The following is a 21,580-nucleotide window of genomic DNA, read 5'->3' on the forward strand; positions in this document are numbered from 1 at the left end:
TGATAGTACTCTGGTCGCAAATCAAACATGCGAAAGTTCGTTTTGATCATTTAATTCAGACATGAATTCCTGAACTACAAGACAAAAAAATATTTTATGAAGTTGTAGGGATGAGGCTTGTAAAACAAATATTTTGTAGCTGCCCAAAACATACTGTGTTATACTGTCCAAGAAAATCTCACTTTCAAAAGTTAATATTGTTAACTCAAACCAAAATAAGGTGTTTAATAGGGGCTCCCGAGTGGCGCAGCAGTCTAAGGCACTGCATCTTAGTGTTAGAGGCGTCATTACAGACCCTGGTTCAATTCCAGGCTGTATCACAACTGGGCGTGATCGAGAGTCCCAATTGGCCCAGCGTCGTTATAGGGTTTAGCCAGGGGAGGCCGTTTAAATAAAAATGTTTTTTTAAATGAATAAACATGGTATAAAACAAATGTGGACATTAATAAATGCATTTGTATAGCTTCCAAAATCTTTTTTTTTTTTTTTTAAACAATGGTGGGGGAGGTACAACTTCCATCTACTTTGATTGGTCAATTTGGACTGCCAGAGGCTGTACTTGACAAGACATTTCCTCAATAAGAACCATGAGAGATGATGGTATTGGGCCATTCTCTGAGCCAGTCCAAGCCTTAGAAGGTGTTTCTTCTCTGGATGTACTTGGTGTGTCTTCAGCCTTGTTTTCTAGGCCTTCCGAATTGATGGACTCTTCCTCCACTTGAGCCTCAGACCACAAGGACCTAACAATAGAGGTCCAGGCTGTCTGAGTAACTCCACTGTCCTCTTTTTCTTGTATTGATCCATTGGATCGATTCATCTCTGTATCATCATCATCATCATCCCTCCTATTTTACTCTACAGCTTTTGTCCATTTCTCCTCTTCCACCTTTTCTTCTTCCTCTGGATTGTGGGCTGTTAGCAGATCCAGGGTGACACTCTGTAGGATGGGGAGCGTTAACACAACATATTTTCCTTGTTTACATTAACAACATGCTCAATGTCATACTCTGGATTCAAATGACTGGTGCAGGACAACCCATGGTGTTAAAAGGATTAACATGGGCACCACCCATAAGCAGCGATTATCAACTGTTGATGCAGCCTCCCTATCTGCAGGGCAATGTGAAATGGAAACACCAGGTATTGGTTGCACTGTACCTTGATGGTGCTAAGCATGACTCCTAGGACATCGCTTCCTTGGTATGACTGGTGCAGGCCGAACTCCCCTCTCAGAGAATGGAACACTCCGTTCATCACTCTCTTCACCTGGAGGGAACACACGTAAACCATTGAAACAATCACTGATCAGAGAGAGGTAGGAATGAGAGCAATATAGAAGCTGGAAGTCAATTTCTCTTGGTGTTGCTCATTGGAGTAGTATGTTAGAGCAAAGGTAGATTTTAACAAATTTAAACACCCACCCACCCAAAGTCTGCTTTCTCTACTCCTGTATTTCTGGAGACATTTTCGTTTTTGCCCAAGCACTAAACACCTGATTCCACTAATTAAAGGTTTGATGAGGTGATTAGTGGAATCAGGTGTATAGTGCTAGGGACAAACTAAAATGGTGGGTCCCTAGGACCAGGATTAAGAAACACTACTCCAATCATGTTCAGACTAGTCTGAGGTGAATGTTGGAACACTCACCTGTTCTGCCATTGCATCCTGATTGGGCTGCTGGGCATGCCTCTTCTCCTGCTCAACCAATAGCATTTCTAGCTGCTTCCTGGTGGTCTCTGCCCTGCTCTGTGCTGCCATATACTGAGAGCGAGAGAGCATTGGAATTCAACTGTTTGATTCGTTTACATTTCCTAATGTTTAGGGAGTGTGTACACTCAGTATGTCCTTCACCTGTTCCTGTAGTTCTGACAGTGTCCTGGCCAGAATGTCTCTCTGCTGTGTGATTTCTGCTAGCTCAAGGCTATGTAGTTCCTTCTCATACCCACCCTGCTGCCAGTCCATATCCAGAACCACCTTTAGATAAACACATGTTTAAAGCCTGCAGGTTTAATGCTTTACATCATGTTAAGCATTATTATATGCAAATAATTAATAATAATGTTGTGTATGTAGCAACATTTCAACTGATATGGCTGGTATTTAGTCTGGATCATCGTGTGTGAGTGTGAGTGAGTGAGTGAGTGAGAGAGAGTGTATATATACCTGTTCCCCCTGATCTACTTCTCCTCTCCTGGCCCTTAGATGGTCAGTTTCCTTCTGGCTGCTTCTCCTCGCCTCCTCCAACTCCTCAGACAGACGCTGATGCTCACACTGCCACGTCCTCTTCCTCTCCGACAGCATCTGACAGAGACCGACAGTGTTACAAGATCAAGACCAAAGTCTAATTCCCATTCTCTTCCGTGAAGTGTGATGGGGACTCCGACAGAGGTTATACCTCTTCCCACTCAATGAATTAAAAACATTGGATTAGTATGAATGAGGAGGAGTGAGTGAAAGGGAGCACACTTTGGGAACAAGGGGTATATTCAGAATTGGGTAAGTGTACTATATTCTATAGAAGAAATGTCAGGGGATTATTTTTTATACCAAACAGTTATTAGAAGAATACTGGCACCATGTGGGACAGTGGTATTGCAGCCTGATAATACCCATTGGTCCCGCCTGCTCGTCTCCACAGACACACACCTTGTCCAGGTTGCCTTTCCCAGCCCTCAGGTCCTGTAGCTCCTCCTCCGTGTTGGTGATTGTCAGCTGAATCTCTTTATGTTTCAGTTTCTCTGTATGCCACTGGGCCTGCACCCTCCCCTCCCCCTTCCTTAGCCCTGTACGGACACACACACACACACACACCTCTTTAGTTAGCATGGTGTAATGACCCAATAGAACATTCCCAAAAGTTTAAACCCTGCCCACCCAGCACGCTGGACACAACTCAAAAGATATTCAAAATTGTGTAGTCTCTCAAATAAACAGATCCAAGTGCAGTGGTTCTGCCAGTCCTATACCTTCTACTAGTCTCTCTAATGAGCTGAACTGAGTACAGTGGCTGTCCCTGTCTTGCAGGACTTGGCTGAGCTGGGTCTGAAGGTCAGAGACAGAGCGCTGCAGAGAGGACGACTCCAGCTGAAGCTTGGAGACCAGGGTGGAGGAGGCGGCTAGGTACTCTGTCAGGTGCGGCTGAGATGGAGAGAGAGACAGAGAGAGAGGTGGGGGGAGGGACTTAAGTGTGTGTGCATATGAGACTCTCTCTCACTCTCCTGCGCTGTGTGAGTATAGTAAGTTTCCTCTGCTCTTTCCTACCTTGTCCTGCTCTGCCTCCAGCAGGCTGGTCTGGTCCTGTTGGTTGCTGGTCTTCAGCACGTCTTTCCTCTGTTCCAACAGTAAACCACTCTGCTCCATACACCTGTCACACACACCATCTTGTTTATAGCTCAGGATGTCTACAGATTCACATTCTATCTTCCCGTTGTTTTATTTGCTTGGAAATACTGTGTAACCTTACCCTAGCATTCACAGTAGCTAAGAAATGCATTGCCATTAATTGGAAGGCTGGTTATCCTCCCACAATGGGAAGGTAGAAATGCCATGACCCACTACATTTGATTTATTACCAGATTAAGAGTATACCAGGTGACTTTCATAAGGTGTGGAGGCCTTGTATTGAATACCGTAAGACAAAAGGAGCCGGTATTAAAAACATACCCATGTCAGGGTGGATACCTCTTTAGGCCGCTCTGTCCTGGCCCCGGGGGTCTACCGTCCTGTGGATTGTCACTCTGGCTCTGGCCTAGTACACATGTTTCACTAAGATCCTGAAGTATGGGTGTGTTAGGTTTGGGGTGCTGCAGGGCGGTGGACCCCTAGGGACAAACTTCTATTGGTGTAAGTAATGAGAGTTCTACATTATCCTCATGAGATGAATCATATGGAGGCGGAGGTGTTGATGTGTGTACATGTAAACTATGAGTATGTTTATTTTTTTCAACTTTGGTTTCCAAACCTTTTCCTTGGCAAATTATAAATAAATTGACTGTGATATGTATGAATTGTAATATATTTCCTGTTAAAATAAAATATTTTTATACAGTACCAGTCAAAAGTTTGTACACACCTACCCAGGATTTTTAAAAATATATATATATTCTACATTCTAGAATAATAACACATATGGAATAATGTACTAACCAAAAAAAGTGTTTAACAAATCAAAATATATTTTAGATTTTTCAAAGTAGCTACCCTTTGCCTTGGTGACAGCTTTGCACACTCTTGGCATTCTCTCAACCAGCTTCATGACGTAGTCACCTGGAATGTATTGCAATTAATAGATGTGCTTTGTTAAAAGTAAAATTTGTGGAATTTCTTTCCTTCTTAATGTGTTTCAGCCAATCAGTTGTGTTGTGACAAGGTAGGGGTGTTATACAGAAAATAGCCCTATTTGGTAAAAGACCAAGTCTATATTATGGAACAGCTCAAATAAGCGAAGATTAACTACAGTCCATCATTACTTCAGGACATGAAGGTCAGTCAATCCATCCGTAAAATGTCAAGAACTTTGCAAATTTCTTCAAGTGCAGTCACAAAAACCATCAAGCGCTATGATGAAACTGGCTCTCATGAGAACCGCCACAGGAAAGGAAGACCCAGAGTTACCTCAGCTGCAAAGGACAACTTCATTAGAGTTAACTGCCTCAGAAATTGCAGCCCAAATAAATGATTCACAGAGTTCAAGTAACAGACATCTCAACATCAGTTGTTCAGAGGAGACTGCATGAATCAGGCCTTCATGGTCAAATTGCTGCAAAGAAACCACTACTAAAAGACCCCAATAATAAGAAGAGACTTGCTTGGGCCAAGAAACACGAGCAATGGACATTAGACGGGTGGAAATCTGTCCTTTGGTCTGATGAGTCCAAATATGAGATTTTTGGATCCAACTGCCGTGTCTATGTGATACGCAGAGTAGGTGAACGGAAGATTTACACATGTGTGGTTCCCACTGTGAAGCATGGAGGAGGAGGTGTGATGGTGCTTTGCTGGTGACACTGTCTGTGATTTATTTAGAATTCAAGGCAAACGTAACCAGCATGGCTACCACAACATTCTGCAGTGATACGCTTCCGGTTTGCGCTTAATAGGTCTATCATTTGTTTTTCAACAGGACAATGACCCAACACACCTCCAGGCTGTGTAAGGGCCATTTGACCAATAAGGAGAGTGACAAGTGCTGCATCAGATGACCTGGCCTCCACAATCAACCGACCTCAACCCAATTGAGATGGTTTGGGATGAGTAGGACTGCAGAGTGAAGGAAAAGCAGCCAACAAGTGCTCAGAATGTGGGAACTGCTTCAAGACTGTTGAAAAAGCATTCCTCATGAAGCTGGTTGAAAGAATGCAAAGAGTGTAAAAAGTTGTCATCAAGGCAAAGGGTGGCTACTTTGAAGAACCTCAAATATAAAAATATATTTTAATTTGTTTAACACTCTTTTGCTTACTACATGATTCCATATGTGTTATTTCATTGTTTTGATGTCTTCACTATTATTCTACAATGTAGAAAATAGTAACAATAAAAGAAAAACCCTTGAATGAGTAGGTGTGTCCAAACTTTTGACTGGTACTGTATATATATATATTTTTAAATCTACAGAACTCATTGAACAAGCACACACACACAGTACTGTACACTCAAACCTCTGGTTCTGTTCGAGGAGTTCTCTGATCTTCCAGTTCTGCTCCTCCACTCGGGTGCTCTTCTCCAGAACCTCCTTCTTTAGAAACAAGTTCTCCTGTGGAACCCAAATGGAGAAGTTATGCCGTTCCATGCAGTGGTCAATGCCTATCAGGTAATTGCTTTCGCCCGTACTACTGTTCCCCACACCAGTGCAGTTGAAGGACAGTAGACCAGGACAAGAATCCTTTTTTTCAGACCAGTGCAGAATGAGGGAGAGCAGAAAAGGAGGAGGACACTGTAGATTAGTGGGACAGATGACTGACCTGGGTGATTCTCTGGATGTTGTGCAGGATCATGGCTGTTTCCATGGACACCGAGGACAGACCCAGAGAGTTGCCGCCACCATGCTTCTGGAGCTCATCCACCTGGTATAAAATATGTTAACATGACTTAAAACTGTTACAATGCTTTGTTACTTGTTATGAGCCCTTATAATGTCTCCGTTTGACAGAATCATTATGAGATTAAAAGAAATGATGAGGTCATACGCAAAACAATGCAATACAAGAAAGTGTTACCAGAACTACAAACAAGTCCACTGCTGACCTTGGAGACCAACAGATTGATTTTATCTGCCATTTTCCCCACAGCCTGTCCGATCTCAGTGTTGTGCTGTCGCACCTCTGTCATCAACAAGGAAGGGACATCACTAGGTGCTAGATGGGTCAAATGTTGTTTTAGATAAAAGCTTGAAAACATATTACAATAGTATGTCTGCTATTCTGCACTTAGACAAGGTGACAGTGAAAATTGTATTTTCATTACCCTGGTATGAAACTGCATGATGAGGGTGGAACTGACCAAGGTAGGACGGACCAAAGGCAGACTGAAATGATGGGTATGGCTGTGAGGGGGGGGGGTAAGCATATTGTATCATTTCAAATTTCCCCTTTGGAGATCAATATTGGTTATTCAATTCAAATTCAATACCTGGAAGGCATGACTGCTCCCACCACAGTCCACAGCCTGTGGGACCACTGTCTCCATAAACACTGGTTGCTGGGCAGCAGTTGGCACAACGACCTCAGGCACTGAAACAGAAAATATAACCCTGAATATAAGCAAATGACTGGTTGATCTACTAAACATATGGACGTAAATGGACACTGAACTAGACGTCTTACCTGCATGGACAGGGGGTGCAGCTGACATCTGGATGGGCTGGGGGAACAGACAGTGATGTGAAGGGTGAGATTCACTTGGGTCCTGCAGGGTGACACAGATACAGACACAGAAGAATATTAGCAAGTCAGTGGCACTGTCATGGGTGTCAAACATGACAACGGTTTGTAGGTTGTACTCTTTTTCCAGCATACATGGCAAACAGGTTCCAAAGTAAAAGCATTGACTTGGTCAAAAAATGGAATTGTGGGAATGCACAATTCTATACAGAACAGAAGGTGCACACACACACACACACACACACACACACACACACACACACACACACACACACACACACTATGGAGCCCACCTCTGTCTTGGAGTCACTGTGGTCTGGCTGGGCAGAGATGGCTCCTGTTGGGAAGGGCAGCATGGGCTGACCCATTTTGGCCATATGAGAGATCAACTTGGCTTTGGCTGTATCCGACAGCTGTATGTAAGATAATACGGTTTGAGAGAGATTGTGTCTGATTGACTGTGAGTGAGTGAGTGAGTGAGTGAGTGAGTGAGTGAGTGAGTGAGCGAGCGAGCGAGCGAGCATGTGTGCACAATTGTGAGTGAAAATGTGTGTGTGAAAGCATGCAAAGAAGTTAAACTAAATGAAAATAACACTCACCATCAGTTGCTCATTTATTGAATTGGATTTCACATTCAGAGGCTTTCCCCTGTTGGCAGAAAAGTCAAATAGTTAACCTGACATCTGACCCCCAAATAAAAAAGCCTCCTAACTCCCCCACTGAGGAACAGTGAAGGTAGTGGTACATACCTGGGCTCTGCTGGGATAGAGCTGGGGGGCTGAGACTGAGGGGACATCCCAAAGCCCAGACTGTCCACACTTGGGGAGGGAGAGTTGGTGGTTAATCCCCCACTCTGTCGCTCCGACCCACTGTCCTTAGCAAACTTCACCTAAATACATCCCACAGAGTTAGAACATCTAGACAGCCATCTTTAGCCAATTACGCCCTCTAGCTTCGGTACACAAACAGTTCCACATGGCTACAGTGAGATACTGTTTGACGTTTGAAACTGAATGTGTGAGTGTGTGTGCGCCCACCCGGCGAATCTCCACATTGTAGACCAGTGTGCTGGAGGAGGGGACGTGGTTGGGGATGCCCTTTGACCCATAGCCTAGGGTGGGGGGCACAATATGGAGGCGACGCCCAGTTTTCTGCATCCCTAACATCCCGTCCTCCAATCCCTAAAGAGAGAGAGATAGGAGAGAGAGAGAAACATTCGTTTTTTTCTGTAAGCATGAAGTTGCCTCACTATGTGTGGTGATGTCATATTGCTGAGTTGACCACTACACCAGTGGAGGCTGGTGGAAAGAGGTATAGGAGGATGGGCTCATTTTAATGGCTGTAATGGAATAATTGGAACGGAGTCAAACAGGTGGTTTCCATACGTTCCATATATTCCATTCCAGCCATTACGTTGAGCCAGTCTTCCTATAGCTCCTCCCACCAGCCTGCTCTACAACCTACCTTAATGGCCTTGCCGGTGCCAAGTTTCACTCTCAGCAGCTTGTCTTTGCCCACGTTGGAGTCAAACATCTGACACACAGAAAACAATATAATACATTCAGCTGAATGGTGATCAAATTGGCATTGACATGCACTGTGAAGAGGATAAGTGAGTGAGTGAGAGAAAGAGAGAAATAGGACAGTCACACAAAACACATTCACTGGAAAAAAACAACAACTAAAATTCTTGTTTTAAAATCCATGCCATTTAGACTCTCTCCAGACAATAGTAAACAAGGTGGGAGGGAGTTCAGCCATGTAAAGGGTGAAGTGCTCAAGGAAGAGAAAAGTGGGTGGGAACAACAATGTTCTATTAAACTTCCATGCAAAGAAGAAAATCTAAAGATTTAACTACGCCTCGTCTATTCCTCTCTGATAAAACATTTACTAGGGTCAGCCTTATCTGGGCCTCTTGAAAGCACAGAGACATTCCCGACAGAGGTGAGACGGATTTTCCCAAACTATTGCTTGCCTCATATGTTTAAGGCCCTGTGATATACACAGCTATTTTTTAAATTATGAATTATATACATTATGGCCGCTGATTCATGATAACTCGATCATAACCCAAAATATAAGGTTGCTTTACTCCATTGTTTGTAAGCTATGTCATAAACATACATTAATGTACAGCTTCAAATTGTCTAGATACTATCATGTTGACCTCGTCCTTTTGTTTTTTTTCCATATAGTAGATATAATTTGGTGGTTAAATTTATCCAGCCCCATCCCTCTGTTCTATAGCATTTTGTGGTTTTGTCAATGAAGACCCATCATATGAATATCTAAGGATGTGCACAATGTTGCCCTGTAAAGGTAAAACCATGCTTTACAATTGGTTAGGATCCATGTGTCACGATTTGTTACGATCACATAGGGATCGCAATATCGTACCATGTTGACTCAAACTGAAATGATCTCGAACTGACTGATAATGGTTTCACCTTTGGTCTCGGTTTAGATATGGCCGCCTCCGGCAGTCTGCTGTCTGAGGAGCACTTCCTGTGCTCTACGTGTCTGGATGTGTTCACTGAGCCAGTAGCCATTCCATGTGGACAACTTCTGCATGGCCTGTATCAAAGAGTACTGGGATACTAGTGACCCTTGCCGGCGTCCCATGTGTTTGGAGAAATTTGACAGGAAACCGGAGCTTTGCATCAATACTCTCATTTCTGAGATGGCTACTCAGTTCAGGAAGTCAGTTCAAGGGAAAGCCACCAGCTTAGACCAAGGACCTCACCCAAGGCCCAGCCCAAAACTCTGCTCAACCCCTAGAAGTTTCCTGTGACATCTGCACTGGGACAACGCTCAAGGCCCTGAAGTCCTGCCTGGTGTCTGACATCTTTCCGTGAGACTCACTTGGAGCCTCAGAGAGTCACCGGTTTAAAGAGACAAGCTGATCGACCCTGTGGAGAACCTGGAAGACAGGATGCGTAAGAAGCACGAGACTCCTGGATCTGTTCTGTTGAAGTGACCAGACATGTCTGCATGTGTTTTGCTTGAAAACAGACCACATGACACTGTCCCTCTAGAGAAGAGTATAGAGAGAAAATGGCTAAACTAGGAAAGGTTATGGCAGAGGTAGACCAGAAGATGCTATCAAGATATAGTAAGGTTGAGGAGATCAAACTCAGATCTCAGCAAGAGAAATGGAAAGAGAGACAACGTGCAGGTCTTCACTGCTCTGGTGCGCTCCATTGAGAGAAGCCAGGTAGAAATCATTGATTGAGGTGATTAAGGAGCTGGAGCAGGAAATCGCTGAGCTACAGAGGAGAAGCAATGAGCTGGAGCAGCTCTCACACACTGAGGGCCACCTTCAACTCCTCCAGAGCTTCCCATTCCTTTGCAGCCCTCCACCCACCAAGGACTGGTCTGAGATCAGTGTTCACAGTGATCTCTGTCTGGGGAGCTGTGTCTCAGCTGGAGGAGACACTTATGAGTGAAGTGAAGAGGTTTGGTGATATTGAGCTGGAGGGGATTCAGCAGTAGATGTGACCCTGGACCCTGATACAGCACCACCTTACATGAACTCCCAAACCACCCAGAAAGGTTTGATTATTTTGTCAATGTCCTTGGAAATGAGGGCTTCTCTTCAGGGAGATTTTACTATGAATGTTATGGTTACAGGCAATACTGAGTAGGATTTAGGAGTAGCCAGTGAGTCTGTCATCAGAAAGAGGGATATAACATTAAGGCCTCAGAATGGATACTGGACTATATGCAGAGGTATGGGTGTGAGTACAAAGCCAGTGACACCTACCCTGTCCCCATCTTTCTGAGAGACACACCACAGAAGGCAGGGGTGTTTATGGATTGTGAGGAGGGTCAGGTCTCCTTTTATGATGTGGGGGCCTGGTCTCATATCTACTCTTTCACTGACTGCAAATCCATACCGTGGCCCAAATCCTAATGGTGAAATCTTCCTTCTCATCATCTCTACATTCAAAGTCACAGACTCTTAAATTCCCAAATTGTACAATGGAGTGGTTATTCTCATTATTATCAGCATTTGTCAGTCTGTTTGACATGACGAGTATAGGACCATACTAGGCTAAGCTACTGGTCAGAATGTTTGAGTCATAAATTCTGCCAGCACGATGCTCATTAGGTAAACTAATGAGCACCGTGCGAGGAAGGGTGCATTGTGCAAATATAGGATCCAGCAAGGATTGTTTTAAGGTGGAGATATGGTTCTTCTGTTGCAGTCATGCGCAATGTTCTTGGTTGGTCATCAATCATTAAGATAATTGAAAGGAACATGCTTATTTTATTTCAGAATATACATAATTTAATACGGCCAAGTTCTATTCACAACGGTATTCAGTTGGTTAAGATACAGACATTCTGTAAATACTAGGAATAGATTGTCCACCATCTGCGTTGTCCAGACAGAAAAGAGAAATAGGCAAAAGAACATTTCGATTTAGAGCCAAAAAGAAATGGAATAAATTAACTGAGCAAACCAGAAACCTTTCAATATATAAATGTAAACATTATTTTAAAACGATTTAAATATAATACATATAAATGTTGTGGGACTATAGTAGATGAAGAATCAATATTTTTTTAGATTGAGTATTTATTGGGTCATTATGTTAGTATATTATGTATGTTTGTAATAGTGTGTTATATGTAGAAATGTGTTCGTATTATAAATTGTATTTTAATGTTAAGGACTCTTGGAAGATTAGTCCAAATGGGGACTAAAATAGATCCTAATAAATCAAATTAAAAGCATCTAGAATGTCAGTATATTGTCAATGTTTGAATATATTCTGATCTTTTGTATTTAAAAAATTAATTAATTATAAAGCCACAAATCAAATTGCCCAATGCTCTGAGCTTTTCTGAGCCTTTATTCATTTTGTCAGAACCAGTTGATTTTCTCCAAATACAGCACAATTATTTTGGCTGTATTCTGAGTTATTTGTCACCTGTCCGATGTTGTGGTTCTGTAGAAGCCAGCCTGTGAAGGCCACCTCTACCGTGTCACCATAGTCCACCGCCGGTCCCTCTCCTAACAGCAGGTCCTGGGTCAGTAGTGTATCTACAGTGGTCTCACTGTTCCATCTGGCCACACACAGCTGTAATGGTGGGTAAAGATTTAAACATTAAAAAAGTCTATGGATTTTTACTGTGTGCAAATAACTCAATAAAACAACTATCCATGCGTCTACCCATCTGTTTCTCCAGAGCCATATATAGAGATCTATATACAGTGTACAAATCATTATGCACACATGAATCCAGGTGACAGCTAAGATCCCTTATTGAGGTCACTTGTTAAATCCTCTTCAAGTCAGTGTAGATGAAGGGGAGGAGACATGTTAAAGAAGGATTTTTAAGCCTTGAGACAAGTGCCTTTGAACGGGGTATGGTTGTAGGTGCCAGACGCACCGATTTGTGTCAACAATTGCAATGCTGCTGGGTTTTTCATGCTCAACAGATTCCTGTGAATGGTCCACCACTCAAAGGACATCCAGCCAACTTGACACAATTGTGGGAAGCATTGGAGTCAACATGGGCCAGCATCCCTGTGGAATGCTTTTGACACCTTGTAGAGTTCATGCCCTGACGAATTGACGCTGTTTTGAGGGTCAAAGGGGGTGGGGTGCAACTCAATATTAGGAAAGCGTTCTTAATGTTTTGTACACTCCGTATATCTGTCCAGTATGTAGTAATACTTCCGTCGTTCACCTCTTTGCAAAAGTCCACTCCAGCTTTCTCAGACTCAAACATCAGGGACCAGTTGTGCCTCAGGTCATCGTAGAATGTTCCATAGTTACCTGGCTGAACCTGAGAAGTCAAATCAGACATAGTCTAGTTAAAACACACCACACAGTTAAAACTGATATAGTCTAGTTAAAACTGATATAGTCTAGTTAAAACTGATATAGTCTAGTTAAAACACACCACACAGTTAAAACTGATATAGTCTAGTTAAAACACACCACACAGTTAAAACTGATATAGTCTAGTTAAAACTGATATAGTCTAGTTAAACACACCACACAGTTAAAACTGATATAGTCTAGTTAAAACACACCACACAGTTAAAACTGATATAGTCTAGTTAAAACACACCACACAGTTAAAACTGATATAGTCTAGTAAAACACACCACACAGTTAAAACTGATATAGTCTAGTTAAAACTAATATAGTCTAGTTAAACACACCACACAGTTCAAACTGATATAGTCTAGTTAAAACTGATATAGTCTAGTTAAAACTGATATAGTCTAGTTAAACACACCACACAGTTAAAACTGATATAGTCTAGTTAAACACACCACACAGTTAAAACTGATATAGTCTAGTTAAAACACACCACACAGTTAAAACTACACAAGCATGTACACATCATGGGAAGATGTACTACTCACTGTGAAGATGAATCCTAGATGGATCTTGGCAGTTGTGATTGGTTTCTGTTTGCTGCCATAAAGCAGGATCATGTACTGAAGAAAACAATCAAGACGAGATGAAGCAGACAGACACATGACTTGGCAAACACAAACGTGACGTGTGCATGAACAGAATAAACTTGGGTCCCACTTTACAATAACATTTATTTATGTGGTAGTTACAAAGGCAGGTTTACATTATGTTTTACACAACCTTTTTATACAAACGTTTGTATCACTGCCATAGATGTATTACTGTATCAAGACAAATTAAAACAATTTATCATGAGCCTTTTTCACTCTACACTAAAACAACCTAGAGTATCTCAAGATCATACAATTAACTGAGTCACATATTTCTTATGAAGTGGTTAGAGCAGAATACAAGACCCTTCATTAATTGCGTTGGAAAAGCATATGATTAAATATAAACAGTGCATGACTTGGGGCGGAGCTCACAAGCACCTCAAATGTTCTACTGCTTGAGTTCTGGCAGCTCTTACAGAATATTCACTTTAAAAACATTGCAGAGCTCCAGCACCTAACTAAAAACAGCACTCAAAATGAGGACCAGCACCCATTTCAGTCCAAGCACTGAATGTAAAGAGATGGAGACTTCCTCTTCACATCACCTGGAGTTTGTTTATTCTTAATGGAAACCAGTTTTACATATCCTTCACAACGCAAGTACCTCTCTGGTTGGATGATTTCCCAGGATAGCAGCTCCCACCTTCCCCTGTTTTGTGTACTGGCCATTCACACTGCAAACACAAAACCATGACGACAAGATCAAACAGGACCTGTGAACACAACACCAAACACACGCATATTCTCTCACGCACGCACCACCTCAAGCACACTAATAATGGACATACTCACATACACATTCAACTCTGAGACATATCAACTATCTAGTGATATGGATTTCAGGTGCTTGTTAGTGGACATACTCACAAGCGGAATGCATGAACAGCAGTAGCCAAAAGGACAGAAGGAGTTGGTGCAGGCTTTTGAGGAGATGGGCCTTTGAAAATGCACACAGAGTTAACAAAAACCACGCAGACCATATTCAAACACTTCCATAACGTGAACTTTTGCACCAATCCATTAATGGATGTATTGGAAGAATTGCATTAACGTTTACACATGGTCTGAAGTCTGTTTAAACTGTACAAGCCACAATACTGAAGAAATGCATCCTTCCTGCTGTCTAGAGGAGTCATAACCTCCCTCTATCCAATCATGTCAGATCAGTGTTTACGTCAAAGGGAGGAAGGACAGAATGGATTTCACCAGTGTTTAAACAGGACCTCGGACGTATCTTACTCAGAGCGGTGGTGGTTTTCTTCGGCTGTTTGGGGGCTCTGAACTGGAAGGACTCGTTGCCCTGACTGGCAGCCTGATCCAGATCAAAGAGAGAGGCTAGCTTTGCTCTGTCAACACACAAACACAACAATACTGTATATGGGTAATTCCAAAATATCAGAATTGCACTGAGACTGATTTTTCACTTTAAAAATGTATGCCAAACAAAAACCGTTGAATTAAAAAGTTTAACAAACCACACAACTATGCACAAGGAATACTTTTAACAATTTACACAGAACATTTTACAGAAACACATTTACTGGAAGAACTAGGCAGATGCAAAGTTTGGTAACAGTTTGTTTTTTTATGCGTCCAGGTTAAATCCATGTACAGTGTCTTCATGTACAGTGTCTTCATGTACAGTGTCTTCATGTACAGTGTCTTCATGTACAGTGCCTTCATGTACAGTGTCTTCATGTACAGTGCCTTCATGTACAGTGCCTTCATGTACAGTGCCTTCATGTACAGTGCCTTCATGTACAGTGCCTTCATGTACAGTGTCTTCATGTACAGTGTCTTCATGTACAGTGTCTTCATGTACAGTGCCTTCATGTACAGTGCCTTCATGTACAGTGTCTTCATGTACAGTGTCTTCATGTACAGTGTCTTCATGTACAGTGTCTTCATGTACAGTGCCTTCATGTACAGTGCCTTCATGTACAGTGTCTTCAGAAAGTATTCACATCCCTTTTCACATTTAGTCGTGTCACAGCATGAAATTCATTTATTACATTTAGAAGAAAATAATTGTCACTGGCCTACACACAATAGGCCATAATGGCAAAGTGGAATGATGTTTTCCAAATGAATAAAAAGTTTGAGTCAATAAGATATCAACCCCTTTGTCATGGCAAGCCTAGAATTCAGGAGTAAAGAACTTGCTTAACAAGTCATAATAAATTGCATGGACTCACTGTGTGAAATAATAGTGTTTGACATGATTTTTTAATGACTACCTCATCTCTGTACCCTACACATCAAACTATCTGCAAGGTCCCTCAGTCAAGCAGTAAGGTTTTCCAATGCCTCGCAAACAAAGGCACCTATTGGTAATGGCAAAAAACAAACATTAAATATCCCTTTGAGCATGGTGAAGTTATTAATTACACTTTGGATGGTGTATCAATGCACCCAGTCACTACAAAGATACAGGAGTCCTTCCTAACTCAGTTGCTTGAGAGGAAGGAAACCGCTCAGGGATTTCACCGTGAGGCCAGTAGTGACTATAAAACAGGTAGAGGTTACTCCACAACACTAACCTAATTGACAGAGTGAAAAGACAGACATCTGTACAAAACATGCATCCTGTTTGCAATAAGACACTAAAGTAAAAGTGCAGAGAATTTGGCAAAGAAATTAACTTTATGTCCTGAATACAAAGTGTTATTTTTTGGGCAAATCCAACAACACGTCACTGAGTACTAGTTCATATTTTCAAGCATTGTGGTGGCTGCATCATGTTGGGTCATGTGTATGCTTGTCATCAGCAAGGACTATGGAATAGAGCTAAGCACATGCAAAATCCTAGAGGAAAACCGGGTTCAGTCTGCTTTTCAACAGACACTGGGAGACAAATTCACCTTTCAGCATGACAAGGACTTAAAACACAAGGCCAAATACAGACTGGAGTTGCTTACCAAGACGACATTGAATGCTCCTGAGTGGACTAGTTACAGTTCTGACTTAAATCGGCTTGAAAATCTATGGCAAGACTTGAAAATGGCTGTCTAGCAATGATTTTTATTTAACTAGGCAAGTCAGTTACGAACAAATTCTTATTTACAACGATGGCCTACCCCGGCCAAACCCGGACAACACTGGGCCAATTGTGCGCTGTGATTGGGACTCCCAATCACGTCCGGATGTGATGCAGCATGGATTCAAACCAGGTACTGCAGTGACGCCTCTTGCACTGAGATGCAGTGTCTTAAACCACTGCATCACTCGGGAGCCCAACTTGACAGAGCTCGAAGAATTTGAAAAATAATCATGTGCAAATGTTGTACAATTAAGGTGTGCAAAGCAATTAAGGTGTCACAGCTGTTAAATCCATTTTAATCCCACTTTGTAACAACAAAATGTGGAAAACGTCAAGGGGTGTGAATACTTTCTGAAGGCCCTGTGTGTGTGTGTGTATTATTATTTTATTAATTTTGTAATTTTACCCCCTTTTCTCCCAAATTTTGTGATATCCAATTGTGATCTTGTCTCATTGCTGCAACTCCCCAATGGACAAGACAGAGGCGAAGGTTGAGTCATGCGTCCTCTGAAGCATGACCCCACCTAACTGCATTACTTAACACCTGCCCGCTTAACCCGGAAGCCAGCCGCACCAATGTGTTGGAGGAAACACTGTTCAACTGACAGCCGAAGTCAGCCTGTAAGGCACCTGGCCCGCCACAAGGAGTAGCTAAAGCGAGATGAGTCAAGTAAAGCCCCCCCGGCCAAACCTGGACGCTGGGCCAATTGTGCGCAACCCTATGGGACTCCCGGTCACGGCCAGTTATGACACAGACTGGGATCGAAACCGGGTCTGTAGTTATGCCTCAAGCACTGCCTTAGACCACTGTGCCACTCAGGATGTCTGTATGTGTATTTTCAGTAACAGAATTTCAAGGCACAAGGCAATGTTTGTTAAACTTACAGAAGGCAGAATAATTTCACCAAAACTAAATAGAAGTGTTGATATTAGTTGGCAGGGGTCTTCACTTCAACATTGTGTTTTGATGCATTTCGAACACCTTTTCAGACTTTTTCCTGGTAGATGTTTTCTGAGACCCCTTTTCCATCTGTTTGACCACAAATCAAAGTCTTTCCTAATTCCAATTTTTTGGGATTGATAATGGTTGGAAAATGCATGTGCCTTAAAACTTCTCAAAATGAGTCTCGTAGCTTTCATTTGACATTCTCCTATGAACTTCACATGTTGGTGCTCATGGACATGTTGGTGCTCATGGGTCCATTAAGACATGTTGGTGCTTATGGGTCCATTAAGACATGCTGGTGCTCATGGACATGTTGGTGCTCATGGGTCCATTAAGACATGTTGGTGCTCATGGACATGTTGGTGCTCATGGGTCCATTAAGACACATGTTGGTGCTCATGGGTCCATTAAGACATGTTGGTGCTCATGGGTCCATTAAGACATGCTGGTGCTCATGGACATGCTGGTGCTCATGGGTCCATTAAGACATGCTGGTGCTCATGGACATGCTGGTGCTCATGGGTCCATTAAGACATGCTGGTGCTCATGGGTTCATTAAGACATGCTGGTGCTCATGGGTTCATTAAGACATGCTGGTGCTCATGGGTCCATTAAGACATGCTGGTGCTCATGGGGACATGCTGGTGCTCATGGGTCCATTAAGACATGCTGGTGCTCATGGGTCCATTAAGACATGCTGGTGCTCATGGGTTCATTAAGACATGCTGGTGCTCATGGGTTCATTAAGACATGCTGATGCTCATGGGTCCATTAAGACATGCTGATGCTCATGGGTCCATTAAGACATGCTGATGCTCATAGGTCCATTAAGACATGCTGGTGCTCATGGGTCCATTAAGACATGCTGGTGCTCATGGGTTCATTAAGACATACTGGTGCTCATAGGTCCATTAAGACATGCTGGTGCTCATGGGTCCATTAAGACATACTGGTGCTCATGGGTCCATTAAGACATACTGGTGCTCATAGGTCCATTAAGACATACTGGTGCTCATAGGTCCATTAAGACATGCTGGTGCTCATGGGTCCATTAAGATATGCTGGTGCTCATGGGTCCATTAAGACATACTGGTGCTCATAGGTCCATTAAGACATACTGGTGCTCATAGGTCCATTAAGACATACTGGTGCTCATGGGTCCATTAAGACATGCTGGTGCTCATAGGTCCATTAAGACATACTGGTGCTCATAGGTCCATTAAGACATACTGGTGCTCATAGGTCCATTAAGACATACTGGTGCTCATAGGTCCATTAAGACATACTGGTGCTCATAGGTCCATTAAGACATACTGGTGCTCATAGGTCCATTAAGACATGCTGGTGCTCATGGGTCCATTAAGTCATGTTGGTGCTCATGGGTTCATTTACATGGAAATGACCATATGTGTATGGCAACAATACATACACGTTTTAGTGCCCATGTATGGGAACTTACACAAGCATGAGTATTTTTTGATCACTTCATCACAATGCTTAGCTTGGAATGATACAATCTAGTCGAAACAATGCAATCCACTCACAGCCCAATGAAGAGGTAGCAGAGACAATGATGGCATCAACACAGGGTTAAATACTTGTATCATGATTTGTAACATCACCATTCAGTCACTTAGTATCTGTTTGGATGTAAACAATTCTATCACAGCTTGCCTATCATCCTAACCTTACTTCCCGGGGTAGAGAGAAGAGACAGCATAGCTTTCTAGTTGTTTGCTTAGGTGATTGATTCAATTCGCTCACATTACATTTCGATTAGAAGCCAATATTATCCAGAGCAACATAAAATATAATAGACAGTCAGTGCCCAGTATGAATGTTTGCATGAAAGTTAAGTTGAACAAGTATTTTCTGGTATAATGTGCTACCAGACAATAGGCTACAAATGAACATGATCTCTACAATGCAAAACATTTCCCACATATTCCAAAGACTAGAAAAGAGAAAACACTACTTACATTCTTCAAAATATAACCTTTCCTCGCCCTCTGTGCTAAATGCAATATAAAGTGCATTACTAGCAGGGAATATCAGACCCACATGGCATAAACACGACATCCCCAGGCAAGCCTATCCACTCTCTATAGAGATCAGCATCCCATGACATAAACTCGACATCCCCAGGCAAGCCTATCCACTCTCTATAGAGATCAGCATCCCATGACATAAACTCGACATCCCCAGGCAAGCCTATCCTCTCTCTATAGAGATCAGCATCCCATGACATAAACTCGACATCCCCAGGCAAGCCTATCCACTCTCTATAGAGATCAGCATCCCATGACATAAACTCGACATCCCCAGGCAAGCCTATCCTCTCTCTATAGAGATCAGCATCCCATGACATCTATTTAACCCACCCTTGGTGGCCCCTTCCTCAAGAAAGCTAAAACATATTTTTAACTACAGCAGCACTCAAAGCAGTGAACCTTTGGTTAAATAAACTCAACACTCAACCAATAGACAAGCAGCCAGTCCCCCCATGTTTACTTACAGGATAGGTTCTCTCTAGTGTCACACTCCAGACCTCTGTGCACAATAGCCTAGGGATGAGGGTAGGTTCTCTCTAGTGTCACACTCCAGACCTCTGTGCACAATAGCCTAGGGATGAGGGTAGGTTCTCTCTAGTGTCACACTCCAGACCTCTGTGCACAATAGCCTAGGGATGAGGGTAGGTTCTCTCTAGTGTCACACTTCAGACCTCTGTGCACAATAGCCTAGGGATGAGGGTAGGTTCTCTCTAGTGTCACACTCCAGACCTCTGTGCACAATAGCCTAGGGATGAGGGTAGGTTCTCTCTAGTGTCACACTCCAGACCTCTGTGCACAATAGCCTAGGGATGAGGGTAGGTTCTCTCTCAAAGAACACATGTACACAGAACATACTGACCCATGGAACTCCCACCAAAGGTAGTCAGTATGCCACACTACAGACATGGTCGCCAGTTTGTAGCTTCTGACAGAGGCCCTGTGCCAGATGAAGAAGACACCGAGAAGGGGAGGGCAGGTAGGAAAGGAGCTGGCTGGCAAACAGATTGTGTGCCCTGCCAGATCTCTCTCTGATCCTCTCCTCTCGGTTCCATACAGTTATGACAAGGGACCATTTAGCAGTACGGTCCATGCTGCTATGGTGCCATACCAGAAAACATCGCGAGAAAGCATAGGTGGTCTAATTGGTATATTCCCATTCATTGTTTTCCCTACCATTGCATAGGTGGGACAGGCTTCTCAGCCTAGCTCTGTCACATCCCAAGTAAGCGATAATCAACCAGGGGCTATGAGTTAATTATTTTCCAGAGTCCCTTGTTGATTATCCCTTACACAATCCATTGGTTTAAATTGAATAGTTTTTGTTTTAAAAGGAGGCCCTAGATGTTGATGTGGCGGCTTTTATTGCACTCATCTTGGAAATATTTGAAGGGAAACACTGTTGACACTTCTTGGAAGAACACGTATAGGCAAGTAGTAACAAACATTATACACCACATATTTCAGTGGAGGTTTGTTTAGCCTACCCAAGCTATGAGGCTCTCACACATTACACCAAATTAGTTTCCCCAAAATCAATAATGCCACCTTTGACTAAGTCCATAGGGCACCCCTGTTTCAACATAGCCACTTCAGACTCACAAATTATAGTTAAGATTTATCCAATGCACGTGGTTAAGGACTGCAAAACAATTTGGGAGGAAGATGAGAATAATATCTAAATCACTATTTAATTCTATAGTATTTTTAGGCTTGCTGCACTACTTTTCAATTATTTGAATTATTTTCAAGCATCCCTAAATATATTCTGTAGCCTAATAAACGTTGATACTGTTAGTTACATTGTAACACATTGTTTAAAAAAAGAAACAACGTTTACAATGAAAAAACATGACTTTTCCCTCTTCTCAGTGTATGAAGAATGATCCAATCAAAAGACAATGCGCTTCGCAAGCAAATAAAAAAACAACTGCACATGCGTTTACTTTTTCTCTGTAAACTCACCCGCCTTTAGGCAACAGAAAATCCCCTTCTTGATAACCACAAAACATGTCTAGAAGTCTGTGTCGTACCCTTCGAATAGAAAAATACAGGGGGTATTTTATGTCTAGCGAAGCATCACACACAAACAGCACGTTCAAGTGATACACTTCAAATATGCCTCCATCCTTCATTTCATGTAGAATGGCCTCAGCTGACTAGTCAACTTAC

The 21,580-nt window shown here is 42.5% G+C and overlaps 1 protein-coding gene across 3 annotated transcripts; it reads right to left on the reverse strand.

Annotated features, from left to right (window-relative positions):
• Positions 1 to 441: 441 nt before the first annotated feature.
• On the reverse strand, positions 442 to 21,551 carry fkbp15a (FKBP prolyl isomerase family member 15a). Of its 3 annotated transcripts, none has more exons than XM_042302626.1 (26): positions 21,374 to 21,551; positions 14,614 to 14,720; positions 14,242 to 14,311; positions 13,979 to 14,048; positions 13,267 to 13,341; positions 12,579 to 12,677; positions 11,816 to 11,965; positions 8,343 to 8,411; positions 7,916 to 8,059; positions 7,628 to 7,767; positions 7,478 to 7,526; positions 7,172 to 7,237; positions 6,822 to 6,903; positions 6,628 to 6,728; positions 6,463 to 6,541; positions 6,244 to 6,353; positions 5,961 to 6,062; positions 5,658 to 5,752; positions 3,262 to 3,364; positions 2,967 to 3,138; positions 2,647 to 2,783; positions 2,164 to 2,301; positions 1,852 to 1,974; positions 1,648 to 1,761; positions 1,159 to 1,266; positions 442 to 937 (listed from the first exon to the last, which is right to left on the reverse strand). In XM_042302626.1, exons 1-26 carry the CDS (start codon positions 21,541 to 21,543, stop codon positions 851 to 853), a joined length of 2,760 nt encoding a protein of 919 aa, XP_042158560.1. In that variant the 5' UTR covers positions 21,544 to 21,551; the 3' UTR covers positions 442 to 850. The 3 variants fall into 3 exon arrangements, with proteins under 3 accessions (XP_042158560.1, XP_042158559.1, XP_024237376.1); XM_042302625.1 differs by having other exon boundaries at positions 7,172 to 7,291; XM_024381608.2 differs by lacking the exon at positions 7,172 to 7,237.
• Between the last annotated feature and the right edge of the window lie 29 nt (positions 21,552 to 21,580).

The sequence above is a fragment of the Oncorhynchus tshawytscha genome, linkage group LG20 (assembly GCF_018296145.1).
Source record: "Oncorhynchus tshawytscha isolate Ot180627B linkage group LG20, Otsh_v2.0, whole genome shotgun sequence".
NCBI lineage: Eukaryota > Metazoa > Chordata > Actinopteri > Salmoniformes > Salmonidae > Oncorhynchus > Oncorhynchus tshawytscha.

Coding starts and splice junctions, on each gene's coding strand:
- fkbp15a (XM_042302625.1), bottom strand. CDS start 21,543: ATGAAGGATGGAGGCATATTTGAAGTGTATCACTTGAACGTGCTGTTT. Junction 7,292..7,477: donor CAATAAATGAGCAACTGATG/GTGAGTGTTATT, acceptor TCTTACATACAG/CTGTCGGATACAGCCAAAGC. Junction 1,267..1,647: donor AGGATGCAATGGCAGAACAG/GTGAGTGTTCCA, acceptor TGTTCCCTCCAG/GTGAAGAGAGTGATGAACGG.